The following is a 20,599-nucleotide window of genomic DNA, read 5'->3' as shown; positions in this document are numbered from 1 at the left end:
ATGACAAAGTTACAACATTTGTAACTCTTTATGAAATGGGCCCAAGATTTGTTGAAGATCAATGGTAGCCATTAACATATATATATGTAAACATAATTATTAGAGCATTTACATAGTGGTAGAAAAAAGCCAGGGGTATGTTTCACAAAGATTTAAGTATGACTTAAGTCGCACTTAAATTCTGACGCGTACTTGATATGCAACGCGTGATCTTATTGATAGATACGCAGTAGTGCGCGTCCCCATGACACAATCTGACCAATGCAGTGAATCCTTTCATATCGTATGCAACTCAGTATTTAAGTGCGACTCTAAGTCATACTTAAATCTTTGTGAAACACCCCCCTGGAGTTCTTTCTTCCAGAGTGTATGGTCAATTTCAATTTTATTTATTTCAGATTTTTTTAGTCAGATATGTTTTAGTCAGATTTTTTGGTCAGATATTTTTAAAGAAATTCGTCGACAACACCTGAGTATAAGGCTTGGAAGAAAATTTTAGTGGACATGCAAGCATTGCAATTTGTAAATGCTGCAATATTTTATAATTCTCTGTGGTTTAGATTCTTTGCCTATATTTTGGTTTTAAATTAATATTTCATAGTTCTCTGTAGTCTACACGGTACTTTTCTACATCTAGCTGTTTAGTTTCAAACATTCACTTTTTTCTGCAGTATAAACGTTCCTTGACTATATTTCTTTTCAAATTAATTTGTTAAAGTGCATTAAGGACGATGTAACAGAATACAGTTTTCATAAGTTTATTTGACGTTTGTGCTGTAAAATATGCATATATGTCTAGACTAGCCAAAGGCAATGCAATTCCTATTAGGGGTATCCAACAATACTTAGAGAGATTAAAGCAAGGAGCAGACATTTCCTTTCTCATTTCAAAGTAGGTGAACTAATATCATTTAAGAATATGCTTTGTGGAAACAAATGGAATATGATGGGCATTGAAACCCCTGAAATCTATTTTGCAATCCCCATCTAAAGCATGAAAAAAAACATTTTGCGGAGTTTCAATGGTGGTAAATTAATTAATTAGAGTAAGAAATATCATTGTATGTTAATATGCCAGATGCCATATTGCCATAGATACATTGGCGTATAAGGGAATGTGTTTCATAAAGAGTGAATGCTATCAACTTTGCCACTGGCAACTACCATGCTAACACGGATCAGCAGCCAATCAAAATCAACTTGTCTCATAGGAGTTGATATAATGACGAATTTCCAATAGTTGCGACGATTATGAAACAGACCCTCAATAGTGCGACAGCCCGTTGACATTTCAAAACTTTCCGATGCTGTTTTTTACAGAGTTTACTCTCTACATTTCTTTTCCGTGAGATTTTAAGCGTTCACGTTGTCTCACATCTGGGGAGTGTTTCATCAACATTTTCATCCGACAAGTTGTCAGATCTGACATCTTTCTCTGATGTTCATTGGCTGAGAGGTACTCTTACTATGGTAACTGTCGGATAAAATGGGACTTGTCGGATGAAACGTCCGACAAGTCCTTTCATGAAACGCTCCCCAGGATGATTTATGCCTATCGACTGCACGTCCCGCGTAGAGAAAAGGTAGGTGTGTATTGACAAAATATAATTCTGTTTGTTTTGTTTTTATCATAGGAATTGAAATTCTACAATTTTCTCCTTATTTTACGTCTACTCATACTTACTTCTTCCTAAATAATTTTCCTTTTCTCGTGCTTTTTCTTCTTCTTCCTTTACTTCTTATCCTACTTTTTCTTTTCGGCTTCATGTTCTTCGCTTTCCTCGTTTCTTCCTTTTTACTTCTCTTCTTTTTCCGCTGCCCTGTTTTTATATTTTCGCTTTATCCCTTCAAAAAATTGAATTATGAATTTTAACAAAGCCATTAATATTTTTAAATTGTTAACGCTGATATCTACGGAAACTTGACGGTGTCGTCGACTTGTAGAAATGGCGAAATAAATTTTTTTGCCAAGTCAACTTATGAAACATGGCATATGAAAAGTTGCCAAGTTTTCCTGAAATTATCGAAAAATAGATTCCTGGGGTAGGTTTATAAAACATTTGAATTACCAATGTATCATTTAGTTTGAATGGAGCCTACTTTATATATTACCTATCCAGGGGAGCGTCAAGAGTGATCAACATGGGATCCGACCAAGTTTCCGAGATAGAACTGATCGCAGACTCTAAGATTCCGCAAGAGTCCCATGGTGAAATCAGCATCGAAACCACTTCAAATATATCTGGATTGCCTTTCTCTGATTGGCTGTGGAACCCGGTCACGTGGTCATGGTGGGAGATACTCCAGACCGCAATTGCGTCGTTAGGCGTGGTCGGAAATTCCCTGGTCGTGATAGTTTTGTTTCAAAGACGAACGACGAGGCGGCCCGCAGATACTCTCATCGGCGCTCTTGCTGCGGCAGATCTTTTGACGTCACTGTTCATGTATCCGCATCCGACACCACAGAATGTTCCAGTAACGTTCCTTGGGAATTTCGTCTGTAAACTAGTCAAATCGTCTGCTCTTCTTTGGGTATCCTGCTCCGCTTCGATATTCACACTCACTGCGATCGCAGTTGAACGTTGTATCGCCGTAGTGTTTCCGCTGCGTGCTAAGCGATTAATAACACGTCGTCGGGTTTTCACCGTCGTGGGTATAATTTGGTGCTCTTCTTGTGTGTGTGTTGCTCCCGAATTCGTGCTTCATGTCGTTGAACCACTGTCACACCGTTGCATATATCGCTACCGATCTACTATAACACAGGAGATCTATGGCATATTTGTAATCGTAATATTCTTCTTGTTACCATCATCTGTAATGTTGGCCGTTCATGTTCTGATCGTGACAACTCTCCATCGGCAGACTCGACGCTTTGCCAGCAATATACGGAATCACCATTCGAGTCCTGCCTACAGAATCGTTGTCGCGAAAAAGCGCGCAGTCAAACTCCTCTTCATCATAGTTGCAATGTACATCATTTGTTGGGCACCGAATACGTTCGCGTACTTGGCCGTTAGCATGCAGTGGTTGGATGCAAGCTTCATCTACAGCCCTCCATACGAAGCCCTGGTCGCTCTTGCTTTCTTGAACTCGTGCGTGAATCCAGTAATTTACAGCATCCACTGTCCAGAGTTCAGGAAGGCCTTAAGAGAGATTTTGACCAGGAAGACTAGTTCGACCATCCGGGTACCTTTATTTGGTCAAGACTTCAATGGAAACTTGCAGAGAAGAGAGAGCATTCGGACAATTTATTTGACCAAAAGACCTCGGTAATCGCGTAAAGCTAAGTAGACCCTTTAACCTATGCCAGATGTGCAACGATGTGCATGTGTATAAAGGAATTGCACCACTCATTGGTATGTAATAGATATGATAATTATGAAAATAGAGATATGATTTGATAATCATGATAACAGTCATGATTTATAATTCGCCAAATCCACTCAGCAGAGTGCTCAAAGCGTAAAACATCCAAGTGTTTCATTCGGATACACAACCTACTTTTTTCAAGGTTTACTCTTTTTTTTACTTTTAGGGCCTTTGTTTTAATGTTTTTGAAGAATCATGACCGGTGCCAATTGTGACGCAAGCAAGGTGTCAAATCACAGTTATGTAAAATAGAAATGACATGAATAAATAGTGCATTCTTGAAAAAAATCACCTTTGAACTTCGGTTACTTTTAAGAAACACCCTGTATGTATAAAGTACGATATAAATCATGTTAATTGAGATTTAACAGACTTTGTCACGTCTTGTTCTTGTACCGTTCTGTCACGTCCTGTTTTCGCAACGTTTTTGTCTTGTGTGTCCTTTTCACTTTTCTTCATATCTTGTAATATAATCCAGCCTTGTTTATCTTCTACTTGAAAGAATATGTAAAAGTATACATATTTAACAAGGATTTACATATAGTTTTTACAAGAAAGATATGATGACTTGTATATTATATATATTTTGAACTTCAACAAGAACGATATGGTTTGTATATTATATATAGATATATATTGTTTTTTGCATTAATATGACTTATTTATTTAAGGAAACATTCGATCACAAGCTTTGCTTTCCAGAAGGTTCCAATTTCATTTCAAAATGTTATATTATATTTTGCTTTACTTTGTAACTTTGTTAAAATTTTGGAATCAATAAATTCGTTATCAATCAATCAAAAAACAGACATATTGTGCGTAATAATTGTCAAGATATCTAGATATTAGATAAGAAACATTTTTTTTCAGACCAGGGTCCCGTAACACAAAGGTAAGAGATTAATCGTACGCTTTTTTATGATTAATTGTACATTGTAGTCAATGTAATCAATCAAAAAAAAATGTTCTGCCCTTGGTGCACTTAAAACTGTGCAGTTTCCATCCGCACAAAGGAATGGTTTTTAAACCATTAATAAACGTGACTGTTTTTTGTTGGGGGGTTCCATTGGTCCAACGTAGGCCTACCATTTTACCATATTTCCTTGTAGTTCTATGTATACATGTCTGTTCTGACTTGGATCCTCAAACAAGGGTAACTTCTATAGAAAAATACCTCATCATGGATTCTCCCATATTCGCACAAATTCACCTTACCCTAGCACAATTGATTATATTGTTACAATATTTTACTTTTTTTGAACAAAACTTCGTAAATAAATGCAGTATATATATATGATGGTGGGTCAAAATTACAAATTGATATCATTTTTTGGTATTTCTGCAGATGATTCTCAGTATCCTTATTGCATTTCCCAGAATGTAGCTTGTTTCTTTTCATCAATACATGCAAATAAACATTTCAACAATGTTTGTATCTTTATATTTTTAATGGGTATTCCATTGATAGATATTGATCCTGACGTGTGCATGTATGCTCCAAGTGACACTTGCTCATGCCTAACTCCAAGTGAATTTAATTCCTTTTTGTCTCACCTGCGAAGCAGAGTGAGACTATACGCGCCGCTTTTCCGACGGCGACGGCGGCGGCGGCGTCAACATCAAATCTTAACCTGAAGTTAAGTTTTTGAAATGACATCATAACTTAGAAAGTATATGGACCTAGTTAATAAAACTTGGCCATAAGGTTAATCAAGTATTACTGAACATCCTATTAGAGTTTCATGTCACATGACCAAGGTCAAAGGTCATTTAGGGTCAATGAACTTAGACCATGTTGGAGGAATCAACATCGAAATCTTAACCTGAGGTTAAGTTTTTGAAATGTCATCATAACTTAGAGAATATATGGACCTAGTTCATGAAACTTGGACATAAGGTTAATCAAGTATCACTGAACATCCTGCATGAGTTTCACGTCACATGACCAAGGTCAAAGGTCATTTAGGGTCAATGAACTTTGGCCGAATTTGGGATATCTGTTGAATTACCATCATAACTTTGAAAGTTTATTGGTCTAGTTCATTAAACTTGGACATTAGAGTAATCAAGTATCACTGAACATCCTGTGCGCATTTCAGGTCACATGACCAAGGTCAAAGGTCAATGAACTTTGGCCGAATTGGGTGTATCTGTTGAATTACCATCATAACTTTGAAAGTTTATGGATCTGATTCATGAAACTTGTACATAAGAGTAATCAAGTATCACTGAACATCCTGTTCGAGTTTCAGGTCACATGATCAAGGTCAAAGGTCATGTAAGGTCAATGAACTTTGGCCATGTTGGGGTTTTTTGTTGAATAACCATCATATCTCTGTAAGTTTATTGGTATAGTTCATAAAAAGTGGACATAAGAGTAACCATGTATCACTGAACATATTGCGCGAGTTAGTAGTAGTATTCAAAGTCAGCACTGCTGCTATATTGAACCGCGTGATGCAGGTGAGACGACCAGAGGCATTCCACTTGTTTGTAAATAATGTATATAATTTCAGTCTTATTCATATTAATGCCCGCAGTCTCAGTAAAAATTTTGAAAATAATGGATACTTGCTTGATACATTGTCAGTTAGATTTTCAATAATTGCTATATCTGAAACTTGGATATCTGGCAAACCAGTCATTCCTTTTCAATTACAGGGTTATACATTTTTACATTCAGATAGGGTAGAATTAGACAGTAGAGGAGGAGGTGTTGCATTATTTATAAAAGACAATATTCCACTCACTGTTCGAAAAGATACATTTGATACTTACGATAACACAACTTGTGAATATTTGTTTGTGGATCTCAACGTTGGGCCAACTGTAAGGTATACCACTGGAGTAATTTAAAGGAAGCCCAACTCTAACTTTGATAATTTTTTTAAGTTTCTACAATGATATGCTATTTAAGATATCACATGATAAAAATGACTTGTTACTTACAGGTGATTTCAATATAGATCTTTTGAAAACTAGTAATTATGATGTAAATAATAATGCTGCTAATTTGTTTTCAAACCTGAACTGCTCATTTGGTTTACGCAAACTGATTGATTGTCCAACTCGTGTTACAATTAATACTGCCACACTAAAAGATAATGTATTTATTAATTTCAATAATTCAAGATGCATGAGTGGGACTATTTGTACTGATGTTACTGACCACCTGCCTGTTTTTTCTCTGTTTAATTTTGTGAAATAAAAAAAAGACAACATTAAATATTTCAACTCTTCCAATAGGAAATTCAAATTTGCAGGTCTTTGAAAAATACACGATCATGTGGATATGATAATATTGGATGTAATGTGTTAAAAAAAGATTATTTATGCTATTGTCAAACCTTTGACTTATATATTTAATATATCACCATCAACCGGTACATTTCCAAGCAAACTGAAAATAGCTAAGATTATTCCTGTTTTTAAAAAGATGATTGTCATTTATTTCAAAACTACCCACTATATCTTTGTTGCCCTCTTTATATGAAAATTATTAGAAAAATGTGTTTATAATCGTGTCAATGATTTTCTTTCAAAACAAAAAATACTTTCAGATTGTCAATTTGGATTCAGACGTAATCACTCAACCACTCATGCTTTAATTGATTTGCAGGATAAATTGACAATGGCAATTGAAAACAATAAATTTTGTATTGGAATTTTTATGGATTTATGAAAAACCTTCGATATAGTAGACCATTCGATACTTTTGTCAAAATTACTTCATTACGGGATACGTGGTACTCCTTTAAATTTCTTTAAAAGTTACCTAAAAAATCGTTCACAATTTACTCTGTTCAAAAATTCATGTTCTGATTTCAGCAATATTTCGCGTGGAGTGCCACAGGGATCCATTCACGGTCCGTTACTATTCCTAATTTACATTAATGATCTGACCCAATATTCCCATGTTTTTCAATATATTATGTATGATGATGATACTACTCTCATTTATTCACAGTCTGGTTTGGAAAATGTTGAAAAAAAATAATTTCAATTTTTTGTCTTTAAGTCTTTCCACTTGCTAATTCTCTTTAAATACTAACATCCTGTAAAAGAAAAAGAGCAGTCATGTAAAATTGCTCCTTTCAGCTTGCATTTCAATCGATTTTTATGGTTTGTTTGTTTTTTAAGATACATTACCATAAGAATTACAGTGCCGGCCGCGGGAAACGTCACGCCCGAGCACGCAAACAGCCTAGGGGGCTTTCGCGTCTAACCGAGGGTATTCAAGGGGAGCAGTCTAGGGCGTTTAGACGGGCCCGCGGTTTCCCGCGTGCTATATAATATTGGCCGTGCCCGCACTTACCCTCGGAAATCCTAGGATACGTACATTGCACTATGTTTACATGTACATGTACTTCGATTATCTTGTGATAGACCATTATGTTTTTAAACTAGCGTGATCGGGATCTATTGTAGGTTGAATTTTTGATTTAAGATGTTATTTGTTTTCTTTTATTCTTTAATTTCTGTTTCCCTTTTAATTCTTTTCCCTTATTATTTCTTTCCCTTCTTTCCTTCCCTGTTTCCTTTCCGTTTTTCTTCTGTCTTTGTTTCTTTCAAATAATGAAGGAATTATTTTTCTTTCGTTCTTCCCTTCTTTCTTTCTCTTTTTTCTTACTTTTCTCTTTTCTCTCAATATATTTTTTCTTTCACACATTCATTCATCTTCCCTTCCTTTATTTTAATTATTTCTTTCTTTATTCATTTCAAGTAATGACAGAAACCGTTATCTGTCCTTTATTCTTTCTTTCAACGTTTTAATCATACTTTTTCCTTTGAATTTTCCTTAATTTTTTCTTTCTTTCCTCTCAATTCATTTCTTGCTTCCTTCTTTCTTCCACTAGCCCTCCCTTCCCTTTCTTGATATATTTTGTTAACAAGTCTAACATTGTGTGGCCTTTTTTTGTTGATTTTTTTGGCCTGGCTCGGTCGATCCTATGTAGTGCTTTGCCGATTGTCCCGTATTTAATTTTGTGAAATCTGGTCACCCCGGCTGGAACGTCGAAGCTATTATCGCAATGAATCTAAACTTTTCGACATATAGATACATGCATATACTCTCGGACGAAGGCCTTCCCCGAGTCTTGACATTTTTTCAGTGCTCATTTATCATTTCCTTTCGCTGGAATAGTCACAATGATCGTTGATTACGATACAACGTTACGACGTGTTTATGACATCGGTCATGCGCGAGGTCGACTCATGATATTTCACCGCCTCCTTTTTGTGCCACGATCTTTCTTTGATTTCTTTAAAGGGGGTTGTCGATTACGATCCGACGTTGGTGTGTTCTTTCGACATCACATCATGCACGGAAGGCAAGAGCCCCACTTATTGTCATTTTATCTCATTTCGGTATTGATATTTTATAAACCTTTATCATAATAAGCGGGGTATATAGGGGGCCGGGGGGAGAGCAAAAAAAACCCCTCTCATATCGGGGAAAATTGTTCTTTCTCACATCATAAAAAGTAGACGCGCAAAAAGCGAACCCCAGCAAAACTGGTTGTGCTCATCGATTTTTTTTTATTTGGTTCTTTTGTTATTGTGCAGTCTGGGAGAGTCTTGCTCCCCGTCCACGCCGACCCCTCTCCTTTGATCACATCCGCTTCCCAATTTATGACAGGATGTTCTTAGAAATGGGGGGGGGTATTAATTATCTGATGCGTCAACAACAATGAATAAGGATATTCTTTTCAATTCGGTTCAAATCGGGTCTTTAAAACCCCCACCCTGTAAAAAGTATAAATTTACCCCAATGTTGCAGATTTAACAAGTTTGTCTTTTTGCTAAAACATCTGATTACATTATCTGCTCTCGATTGCGGTGTTAGTTACATCGGTATAGATATTCGGATTGGGAAGATAATAATAATTAACATAATTAAAATAAAGATTACTTGTCCAACGCATTTATTACGCGCAATTTTATAAAAAGTTATAGATGGGTTTAAAACAAATATTAATATCCTTGATACACTTATATGATGATCGTCGAAGTAAAGATTAACCTATCATTTTTACGAACTGCGGTTTTATATTGATAGATTAGTTGGATATCATTTAGGGTCTACACATTGTTTCAATTATTTCATTTCAGTAAAACAATATTTTCCTTCGAATATATTTTGTTATATGAATTGGAAATGATAAAACGAAATCACAAAACCAAACCACAGCTTGGTACAATACATAATTCAGTGTTATATGGAAGATAAAAATAATAATACATGAGATTTGTAAATCGCACTTTCCATCTTGATTAGATGCTCAATGTGCTCCAGAGCAGAACAACAAAACTATTTGCATATATGTAACTATTAAAAACTTTCCTAACGCATTTAGCTTAAATGCTTAAACCCAAGCAAAAGTATGTTTTTGAAAGCTACTATGACGTGTTGTATGGAATGGGTACTTAACGAGTTAATTATCACTTGCCAACAAAGCAAGAATGGAGCTATACAAACCCTTCTTTTCTTTTATTAAGAATTTTAGCGGGTGCTCACGCAAACGCTAACTATCAAACCTAACTTCTTTTCGGGGAACAAAGGAGTTAGTCGAGCCAAGTTGAAGAATAAAAGCCCGTCCGGGTTCACCTCTATACAATATAGTCGAAAATCCCTTTAATCATCACGCTCGATATCCCCCGCTATATTTTCTCTTTCTCTCCCTTTCCCCTCCTTTTTACCCCCCCCCCCCCCCCATTTATTCACTCTTTTCCTTCTTGCTCCCCTTCATATTTTTCTCTTTTCCCTCCTTCTGCTGTCCCTGTATATATTTTTTCCCTTTCCTTCTTTTTTCCCTTTCCTTTATCCCTTCGGTTCCCTTTTCCCCCCTTCCTTTTCTGTGCCCCCTTTCACTCCTTGATTTTTTTCTCCCCTTTATTTTCTATTGCTTTCCCTTCCCCTTCTTTTGTAATACCCCCTCCGTTATATTGCGAAACAACAGTTTCTTGTATTCTATAGAAATGTATAAGTAGCTTAATTTAACATAGCATTATATGTTGGGAAGAGAGAAAGAGTAGTTTTAGAGAGGGATTGAGAAAGAACTAAACGATAAATGAAAATAAATTTGATGATGAGAGGTGCATATGAAAATGATGTCCACAGATAAATATCGGGAAAAGATGAGAGCTAGTGGTTGAGATAGATAAAGGTAAATCAGGAAGGGGATAAAAAATGATGAAAATTAGAGAGGGGTTCCAGTATTTTGATAAGAATAGTCGTATCCTTTTCTTTCCTTTTCCTTGTTTCTTTTCTTAGTCCCTTTCCCTCTCTCTTTCTCGCCTTCAGTAACTTTTATCCCCGCTATTTCATCTTTCTCAATTTTCCCTTCCTTTTTAATTTCTCACCCCTTATTCCTTCTCTTTATCCTTCTTTCTTTTATTTGCCTTCCACCTTCCCTCTTTTCTTTCTATCTCACCTTCGTTTTTTTTCATCACCTCTGTTTTCTTTCTCTCTAGGTTCTTCTTCTTGTTTTAATTTCCCCCTTCCTTATCCCTTCTCCATTTTACCTTTTCCCTCTTTCTCTTCTTCACCCCCCCCCCCCCTCTATTCTCTTTCTCCCCTTTCCCCTTCTCTCAGTCCGGGCTCCCAGTTTTCTATTTCTTTTATCAGCCTCTTATTACCTTTTGCTTCCGATTTGAAAGATAGTTTTCGAAAAGTTTTAGTGTTACAGTGCCGGCCGCGGGAAACGTCACAGTGCCCCGGGGATAGACGCGGGCGGTTCCCTAGGGCACTCATTTTCTAGGGGAGCGGACGCGGGCGTCTTCCCGCGTCCGCTCCCCTCAAATGCCCGCTACGGGCTACCGCGTCCGCCCAAGGGGGCACTGTGACGTTTCCCGCGGCCGGCACTGTACCATGGCTCAACTTGCCCCATGCTGTTTGGCTCAACTTACCCCAGTCCCAACTTAGTGCGATAATTTTGTATCCACACATTTATTATGCATTTATCATATAAAAGACTATGACAAGAATGAAGATCCATACCTGGATTAATAATGTTGTTATCATGTTTTTATTATATTCAAAGACGTGTGTTTTTATAAAGCACTTATCTATTTCACACTCTTTTTTACTTTTTTGGCTGAAATTCATATTTTTCCCTCTAAAAAATACTTTTTGTTTCAAAGCTGGAAACAATGTGGTGGGGTTAGGGGTATGCTATGGGTCATCAATACATTACACCACCACAATGTCTGACTCATTCATTATTGGCCTGCGGCTGGTGGCTCAACTTGCCCCTATGCTCAACTTACCCCGCCTTCCCCTACTAGTAGTCATATCAATTGTATTTTTGTTACAAATCTCTCATCTTTTGCCATTTTCTAGCTTGTAAATTCGTGCTCCCCCCGTTTTTCTATTCGTCTATCTATATTTTTATACCTACTTTTTTCAACATATCCATTATTTTTCTGTAAATAGATTTTAACCACATATGTATCCTTGTATAACCTTAGTACAACTTTTTTTTCTTTTTTTAGTATTATCAACCAGTTAAGCTAGAATCATTTTTTTTCTATTATGTGTACAATCAAAAGTTTTGCTTTAAACAAACAAATAACGTATTGTTTCAATACTGAGGGACCATGTAGCAAGCCTGGCTTCCAAAGGTCTCCTCGTCTTCCTTGTCTTTATATTAATTTCCTTTAATTATCGATGTTTGTTGCTTTTTAACGTTTTCGACATATGCGTTAGCGTATAATTGTGCATGTATCTTGTTACATGTTACTTTTTCAAGGATGATCAATAAAGTTCATTCAGTACAGTTCAGTGTGAAAAATGTTGCCAACTCTAAAGTAATTGCTGGTTATTTATTTTATTTATTTCTTATCCTTATTGGACAATATGCTTCCCGCAATTCAGAATTGGTTTCTGTTAACGATTGGATCATTGCTAACAGGTTTTCCTTAAATCTTGTTGAAACAAGCTACATGTTATTCAGCAACACCCTAGCAACATTGCCAGATATTATTACAATCAGTGATGTTCAGATTACTGAAGTCTTGAGTACAAAATTCCTTGTGGTACACATTGCTAGTAAGCTGAATTGGAAAGTTCACACATCTTATTTATGTAAACTTCTTCCCAGAAATTCAAGAGTCATGTTAACTTCTTCCCAGAAATTCAAGAGTCATTAATTCATTTAAAAGATATTCCCAAAAATATTTTATGCATGTTGTACCCAACCCTCATTGTATCTTACTTGTATGACCGCATCCTTGCCTGGGGTGACGCTACTAAAGTTCATTTAGATGGGTAATTAAAATCCAGAAAGGGTAATTAGACTAGTATGTGGAGTAAATTCACGATCTCATATTAATATTTTGTTTTTATGAAAACAAGTTCCTTAATTTACATGGCATATTTGATCTCAACCTCGGTTGCATTATGTATCAATTGAATAAAAGAGAACCATAGAAAGTACAAGACATCTTTTTAAACGTCCATAACTTGCTATTTTATATCAAATTAGATGAATGTTTTTTTTATTGTTCCGCTCATTTTAATCTTCCCAATAAGATTGATTCTCTTCGTGGGTTTTGGTTTCCTTTAAGCTGTGCATAAATTATGGAAGAGTTTACGCATAGCTGGTGCCACTTTCTTTAGTGTTATCGGTATATCAGACTCACAGTCATCTTGCTTCATTATGTGTTAGAAATGACCAAATCCATTCTTACTATACAAGACAAGTATATTTGCTCCACTTGCCATTGGTCAAAACTAGTTTTTCTGCTAAATACACTTGTTTATACGACTCGGTGTAAAAATGGCAGAGGTAAAAATAGCAGGGGTTAAAATGACAGAGGTGAAAATGGCAGGGGTTATAATGCCAGAGGTAATAAAATCAAACGTAAAATGGCAGAGGTAAAATGGCAGAGGTAAAATGGCAGAGGTAAAAATGGCAGGGGTTATGATGGGAGAGGTATGACAGCTATAGACAAAATATGGCCAGTCTTAAACCCCCATGCAATAAATTGCACAAAGCCCCCGTATGTACATAGATTAAATTAGAAATGCATGTCACGATTAGGCATTTTCTCATATCATGTCTTCATTGGCCTAACAATGCTACTTACGAATTCGTTGGAGGTGTACCGTGAATGATTTTTAAAAAGAAATCCAACTACAGATATTTTTTTCATTCAATTTATCAGGAGCAAATGGTACTGCACTATTTTCATTCATTGTTGTATAACATTCCTTTTTGTCGGGCTGTTTTTTTTTATATCTAAAATTTTGCCTGGTTTACCGATCCAAAAAGGAGGAAGAGTAGACATAAGAGAGGTGGAGAGACAGAGAGGGTTAGGGGGTTGGGAAAACATAGACAACATAACGGGAAAAGCTTAGACGTTGAAATTGTCACGAATGATTGTGGTTAAATATTATTTCCTTATTTGTAATGTCGTCTGTACTATTCTCTTTTAATATTTGAATGACAATAATAAGCATGCGTTCGCAGGCTTGGCATTGAATATATAACTAATTATAAAATTTGGGGTCGATCGAGGGGAACCGTCTGGTTCAGATTCTTTGCATAAAAGAAGACCCTGAACCTTCTTTACCACTGCATGCAATATGATATAAACGGCTTGATGGTCATAACCCTTGGAAGCGGAAGTGCTGTTGGGTATTCTTTACTCCATAAACAGCAATGGTAATTGGTGACTAGCTTGATATGCTGAAATGTAGATATTTGATATAAATCTCTGTGTTTTTTTTTTCAAACAGAAGAAAAAACATTGTTTAGTATCTAATTGTTATATTTTTGCTGTGATTCTTTTTCTGACCTACAAGAACTTCATTTAGTTGAAATAATATTTGTCTTATTTTCCCCCTTAACCGAATCCCCGTTCATTTTGGAGTGAAAACTTTTTTTCTCCCCATATTTCTTACATGTTTGCCTCTGTCATTTTTACCTTTGCCGTTTTCAACTCGGCCGTTTTTTAACTGTTAGAAATGTTATACTTTTTTATTAAAAAATCCTGCAACAGAGTCTGGAGAACACCTGTAATCTTACTGCACTGTGTAATCTTACTTGCATTTGTGTAAAATTACAGAAATTTTTTTTGTGCGTGTACCCTTACAAGTTTATTGTAGTAAAACTATTTTCCCCTTCTTAAAACATCTATTCTGTAAAATTGTAGAAAAATTGTGGAAATCCTCCTGTTATTACGAATTTTTTTTTTTTTTTGGTGAAACCTGTTTTTTTATTTTTCTTCTGTAGAATCTTCTGTTTTTTTCCAATAGTGTACCTCGGCCACTTTAACCCCTGCCATTATCATATCTTCCATTTTTACCTTTTGTCATTTATGCCTCTGCTCTTTTTACCTCTGCCGTTTTTACCTGTGCCATTTTTACCTCTGCCATTATTACCTCTGCCATTTTTACCTGGCACCTAAAAAACGAACAGGATAGGATTCTAAAGAGCGAGCTGAAAGTTTGTATTTCCAAAATAAAAACTTGACAATCGTAACACTTTTTCAAATCATGAAGAGGATAGAAATTTTACCTAACAATATTAGATTGGAACGCAAAGTGTGTGCTGAAGTTATGTCATTTCCGGCCTAAAAAATTGTATTATTAGCATATTTTAAAATCAAGGACAGGATAGCTATCTCACTAAATTTTGATTAATGTGAGCGCAAAGTGTATCCTGATTCTTTTTATTTTCCTACCAAAAATGTAATCTTCTTTTCACCTTATAGCAATAAACAAGATAGTATCTGACTCAACCATAATTACTGATGCGAGCGTGAAGCGCGAAATGAATATTTTTTAATATTCAAATCTGAAAATAATGACTTTGCAAAATTATCATTGGGGTTATCTATGTGTACATTAAAATCCCCTAGGTTTGGCTGATGATTCACAGTGGCGTAGCTACAGGCGGAGCAAAAAAAAGGGAGAAAGAAAGAAAAAAGAAAAAGGACGGGGAAATAGAAGGAAAAAAGAAGAGGAAAGCTAGAGGAAAAAGACGAGTGAATAAAATAAGGTAAGGGGGTTTTTGCGAAGAAAACTTTCAAGTCACTATATAAAATTTTCGCATATCTTGCTCCATAGGCCGATATGGAGCTTAAAATATCAAGTTTTGAAGTCAATACAAAAACCGTATGTCAGGTCGGACATCAATCTATCGTTATTTCTCTTTATCTATAAATTTATTTGTAAGTGCAGCTCTGTAAAATGTTCGCTTACTGGTCTAAATATCAGCATTTTCAGATTTGCAAGGTTACTATTCTGATCGTGTATTCCATAAAGTTTTCACAGGCCTATCAGCTAGCGCTGCGCGCTCGTATTTTGATTGGTCTGAATGTAAACTTCTGTATTAATTATAACAAGCTAATTAAAACCCCTTACCAACCCCCTCCCCCCCCAAAAAAAAAAGAAAAGAATAAAACTATCCTCGTGGAATTTTTGCCTAAATCTATGCATTAACATTTCGAAATTCACATTTCGGTAAAATAAATCTCTTATTAATAATGTGCCGATAGTGCACCTACATGTATGCCTGACAGGATTTGTTTATTTATCAAAATGTGCAGTTATTACGTGATGTACCTGCTCTTTTGGAAAATATGCACATTTTGGTAATAATTCAAAAACAGATTAGATGGCTGTAATGGAATGAAGATTAATTATTTGAGGGTGATTTGCTTTTACGTCCCATGCCATTTCGTCAGAAAACCGTGTCGTCTAATGCCGTTTGATCCAACATCATTTCGTTCAGCTCAATAGTGCGCGACTATTGTATTATGACAGTCGATGTTTACTTAATGTTTCGTACGCAGAACATTCGGGAATCCCATGACAACATGAATTATGAGCTGGATAATGTTCTCCCCATTGCATTATGGGTATTCAGGTTCATTTGCCGACAATATAGTTAAATCGCTTTATTTTACTTAAATGACCCTAGTAATAATATGCATGCATTTATTAGGCTCGTTAGTATTAAACTTTCATAGAGCTCTGAAAGATGTCGAAAGACTTTAACATTTTATACAGACCTACCTCCGGAAGTGGACAGCAAGGTCATGAGTAAAAAAAAGTTTGAGATTCCCCTTCGCCAACAAGCTGTACTGAACCCAGCACAATTACCTTTAAGAAATACCATTTCTCTGCAAATGAGTGCGCAATATCTATTCTTTCTGCTACTCTCAAGTTCACATTTTTTTTTAATTTTCTGCAAGTGATATAAATCAGCCATAAAAGGGGATATGGATGAAGAACATGTGAAGAAATGTGTGTTTGGATTTGTCGGCGTTTCCTTGTTCATGTTGTTAGGCCCAGTTGTGACGGGTAAGTAAAACCCACACATCATACTCTGGTGTGCATGTAGCTCTCTCTCTCTCCCTAGGTGAAAGTTTATTGAAGTTGTGTGACTTTTAAACTTAATCATGTGACCAAACTTTAGGCAAGACGATTAGTGATTCTTGATTACTTTCATGTCAAAATTTCATTAACTAGATCCATATACTTTCAAAGTTATGGTGACATCTCCAAAACTTAATCTTTGTTAAGATTTCAATATTGACGACGCAGCCTTCCCCATCGTCGTATTGACGTCGTCAAAACGGCGCCTACATGTAGTTCCTGCTCTGCTATGCAGTCGAGACGAAAATAAGTAAACCCTGATGTTAAATTGATTTTAAAAGCAGAAAAAAATTGGGGAAGGTTTGATAAAAAATAACATAAAATTTAGAAAACAAGTAATCGTTATTTTCTTTTACTCATTTCATCTCTTAATTTATGGGACATAAATTCCCGATTTTTTTTAAAGGTAAAAATGATTAAATTCATGCAGTGGATATATCAATGGGAATATCATTTCACGCCGTCTTTCAAATGAAAAATTGCTCTTTCATGTTCCATATTTTATGGCATGGGGGAGCTCCTCTCATATGACGACACACAGAGACGCTCTCATTCGTTGGTGGATTTCCATGAAGTCTTCACAATTGTAAAATGGTTTCATTAAAGCAACGTATCGTCTTGATGAACTTCCATTTTCTGTTATGCTTTCAACTATGCCTCATTTACACAGTGTGCTGCACTCAACCCAGGTGAGGTAAATGGGTACCGGTAGGAAGTAATTCCTTAAAAAGCTGTGTGCGCTATGAACGCCTAGCTTAGCCGGGTAATATAGGAGCGCCTTGAGCACCTAACAAGGTGGATATGTGCGCAATATAAATACCCTATATTATTATTATTATTATTTACACATACTACATCATTAAGTACATGTATTTAATATTGATTTGATTTCTTTCAGGAAGTGTAACGGTTTTCAAAGTAGTATTGTCGGCTCTCGTTGTGTTCGCTCTATTTGCAGTCGCTTGGTATATGAACAACACAGGTTTGTAGTATATTTTTCTCATTTTCCAATCCACTAGACCTATCAATATATAACGCAGTTGCATTTGTAAGATACATGATTATAAGATGTATTAATAATGACATTGATAGAAATAATGAAAGTAGTAATAACAAAAATGATAATGATAATATATATATAAATCATCTTTATTTCATAGTCAAATAGAGAAGTTACAATAAACCCAGGTCCTCTGCCAGTGATTATGGGACAAATTCCCCTTCACTGGCAATAGGCAGGGTGATAATACACAATATTATGATTGAACAGGTGATTGAACAATTCATAATTCATAATGATAAAATATAATAATAATGATGAAGATAATAACCATAATAATCGTCATGCGTACAGTTTTATATCACTTGTTTAATACCAGGGCCCCGTCTTACAAAGAGTTACGATTGATCCAATCAATCATAACTCTATGGAAATCCAACCGTGTCATAACTTTCTACAGGAAATTTGAAAAATGTCCATTGTAAAGAAAGAAGAACACACCAAATTGTCAAGAAATTGATGAATTTATATGTATACATCATATCTAGAAATTCTTTTTGAACAAACATGCATTTTAGATGTTGATGTTGTTGGCATTCCATAGTTGCAATTGATCGGATCAATCGCAACTCTTTATAAGACGGGCCCCTGATGATACAAATCGCAACTACTATCACGTTAACAGGATCTGCCGCCTCATCAGCAGCGCTCAGTGCATTAGATTAATTGAACCTGCTAGGTACCTTTTCAAAGATCCTGGGTCGATTGCAGCATATTTTTTTATTTTTTTTTGTTGATAGAAAACACGACAATTTGATTTGATAGCATTTATTCCATTCATCATAAAAACAAGGCACATACAAAGTTAGTGGGTCCCTCCATTTCCATCTTAATTTCTATTGAAAAATAGTATACATATTTAAATTCTACAATGTGTTGCCCAAATTGTCTAAGTGTTTTTTTTTTCACAACATATGTACTATTATTTTTTTTGCAACGGATACAAATATTTATGTTTGTATATGGTATACAATTTGCTTTTGTTTGATGGAAGGGAAATAAATAAATTTTAATTTTAATTGGAACATAAATTACATTGGAAAATTGCAAATAATATGTTTATTCGATTATCGAATAAATTCTATTGGGAGAGAATACAAGTTTTAGTATGTAAACAAATATTGACTATGAACCAGTTCACTGCCCTTCAGAAGGAGGTCAAGTTCACGTGTACTTCTGTTGGGGGAAGTCGGTCAAAACGCGCACCCGGAAGGATTGTATCACATTAAAGCGTGCGCGGTAATTTTACACATCCGAAATGCGCCAATGCTCTGAATGCGCGATCAGCGCGGATGAAATCGAGTCATTCACTTTCTAATTTCCGTCCGGGAAAGACATTTTTTTATGATCACGGTGGTACTACGGTACCTTTTACTCGGATTTATCGGAAACACGATCCCCATGCACGGAGATATCTCAGATAGAACTATACACGGTACTCTATATCGCGATCTGGATCTATACACGGAAAACTAAATCCAACCCTAGCCGGACTCAAACCTAATAACATCGGAACATGTTCCACTGGCACTGATACCGTACATCTGGGATGAAACTGTTAAGATGGTTAAAGTTATAGGCCTAGCCCTAGGCCTAGGTACTCTTCGCTTCGGCCTAGTCCTTTAATTCGGACAGATCTACGGAACCAATTTATTATACCTCGGCCTCGGAGACATCTGACAAGTGAATTCACTATACTAAAATTCAATTTTAGTCGCAAGTAGGCCAGCTACACTGCACTGCAGATCGATAAGCTAAGTTCGACCACATTACGATACTGGCTCCTCAATTTCGACGGTCGACTCTAAAGTATAATTATCGCGGCAGACATCAAAACTTGACTGGTTCGATGAAATAATCAATGCTCAAGATGGGAGAACAAAAAGGATCAACCAGCAGAGGAGGCAGGGGGAAAGGAGCCAAAGGTTGAAGGAGACGCCCACGTCCACGCAGTCTATGCGGTCAGAGTGCCGTACGGAGCAACGAGGGCCACAACGGAGAGCCCGGCAAGCCAGCAGCCGACCAGACCGGGGGTGATCGAGCCTTCGCTACGTGATGGACCAGAGATAGAGCTCTCAACAAGCAACCACCTCCCACCCACGTTAACCCACGACGAGCCACCAGTCATCCGGTGAGTTAACCAGCCTAGGCTAGGGCCTGTAATGCAGGCCTCTGGCTTTGGAGAACTTGTGTCATTCTCCTTAGTAGGCCTATAGTGCCTGAAACTAGTAGAAATAGAATGAGGGTTAACTCGGCGGTAACGCAGGGGGTGAACCTGGGAATACAGCTGACAATAACGCTAGGCCTAGATTAACATCTCGCTCATTTTGCAGTGATAATTCAACCGGGGCTTTAAGTCCAAGATCCAGGGAAAATGCAAGTGCTAGCGATTAGGGCCTATTTTAATGTCACGCCATAGCACATGTAGATGTGGACCTAGCCTGCAGTTAATTTTAATCACTTGGCTGTGGATCAAGGTCTAGGCCTAGGGGTCTAAATTTTGAAATTGCTGCTAATTCAGATGAATTTATACAGAATGGATTGATACACAAGCCTACTTATTGGGTACAAACGTCGTTTAAACTGAAGAAATTAGTGGCATTACCACTGCCGCATAGGTGAAAATATAAATAAATATCGAGCCCGGGCCTAACGTTAGCCTGGCCTGGACCTGGTCTTACTCAGGACTACAACGTAGTGCCCGGCTGCCGCTTGGCCAATAACTCTGATTCATTGTAATTCCGAAGCCGGTTGTTTAGATTTTTGGGGGTAGTCTATTTGGG

The 20,599-nt window shown here is 36.5% G+C and overlaps 1 protein-coding gene across 1 annotated transcript; it reads left to right on the top strand.

Moving 5' to 3' along the window:
• The first annotated feature begins 2,142 nt into the window (after positions 1 to 2,142).
• LOC121420578 (QRFP-like peptide receptor) lies at positions 2,143 to 19,951 on the top strand. Its single transcript, XM_041615242.1, has 2 exons — positions 2,143 to 3,269; positions 19,687 to 19,951. Exons 1-2 carry the CDS (start codon positions 2,143 to 2,145, stop codon positions 19,949 to 19,951), a joined length of 1,392 nt encoding a protein of 463 aa, XP_041471176.1.
• The last annotated feature ends 648 nt before the right edge of the window (positions 19,952 to 20,599 follow it).

This window comes from Lytechinus variegatus, chromosome 8 (genome assembly GCF_018143015.1).
Source record: "Lytechinus variegatus isolate NC3 chromosome 8, Lvar_3.0, whole genome shotgun sequence".
Lineage (NCBI taxonomy): Eukaryota > Metazoa > Echinodermata > Echinoidea > Temnopleuroida > Toxopneustidae > Lytechinus > Lytechinus variegatus.
This window is presented reverse-complemented; position numbering and strand designations above follow the sequence as displayed.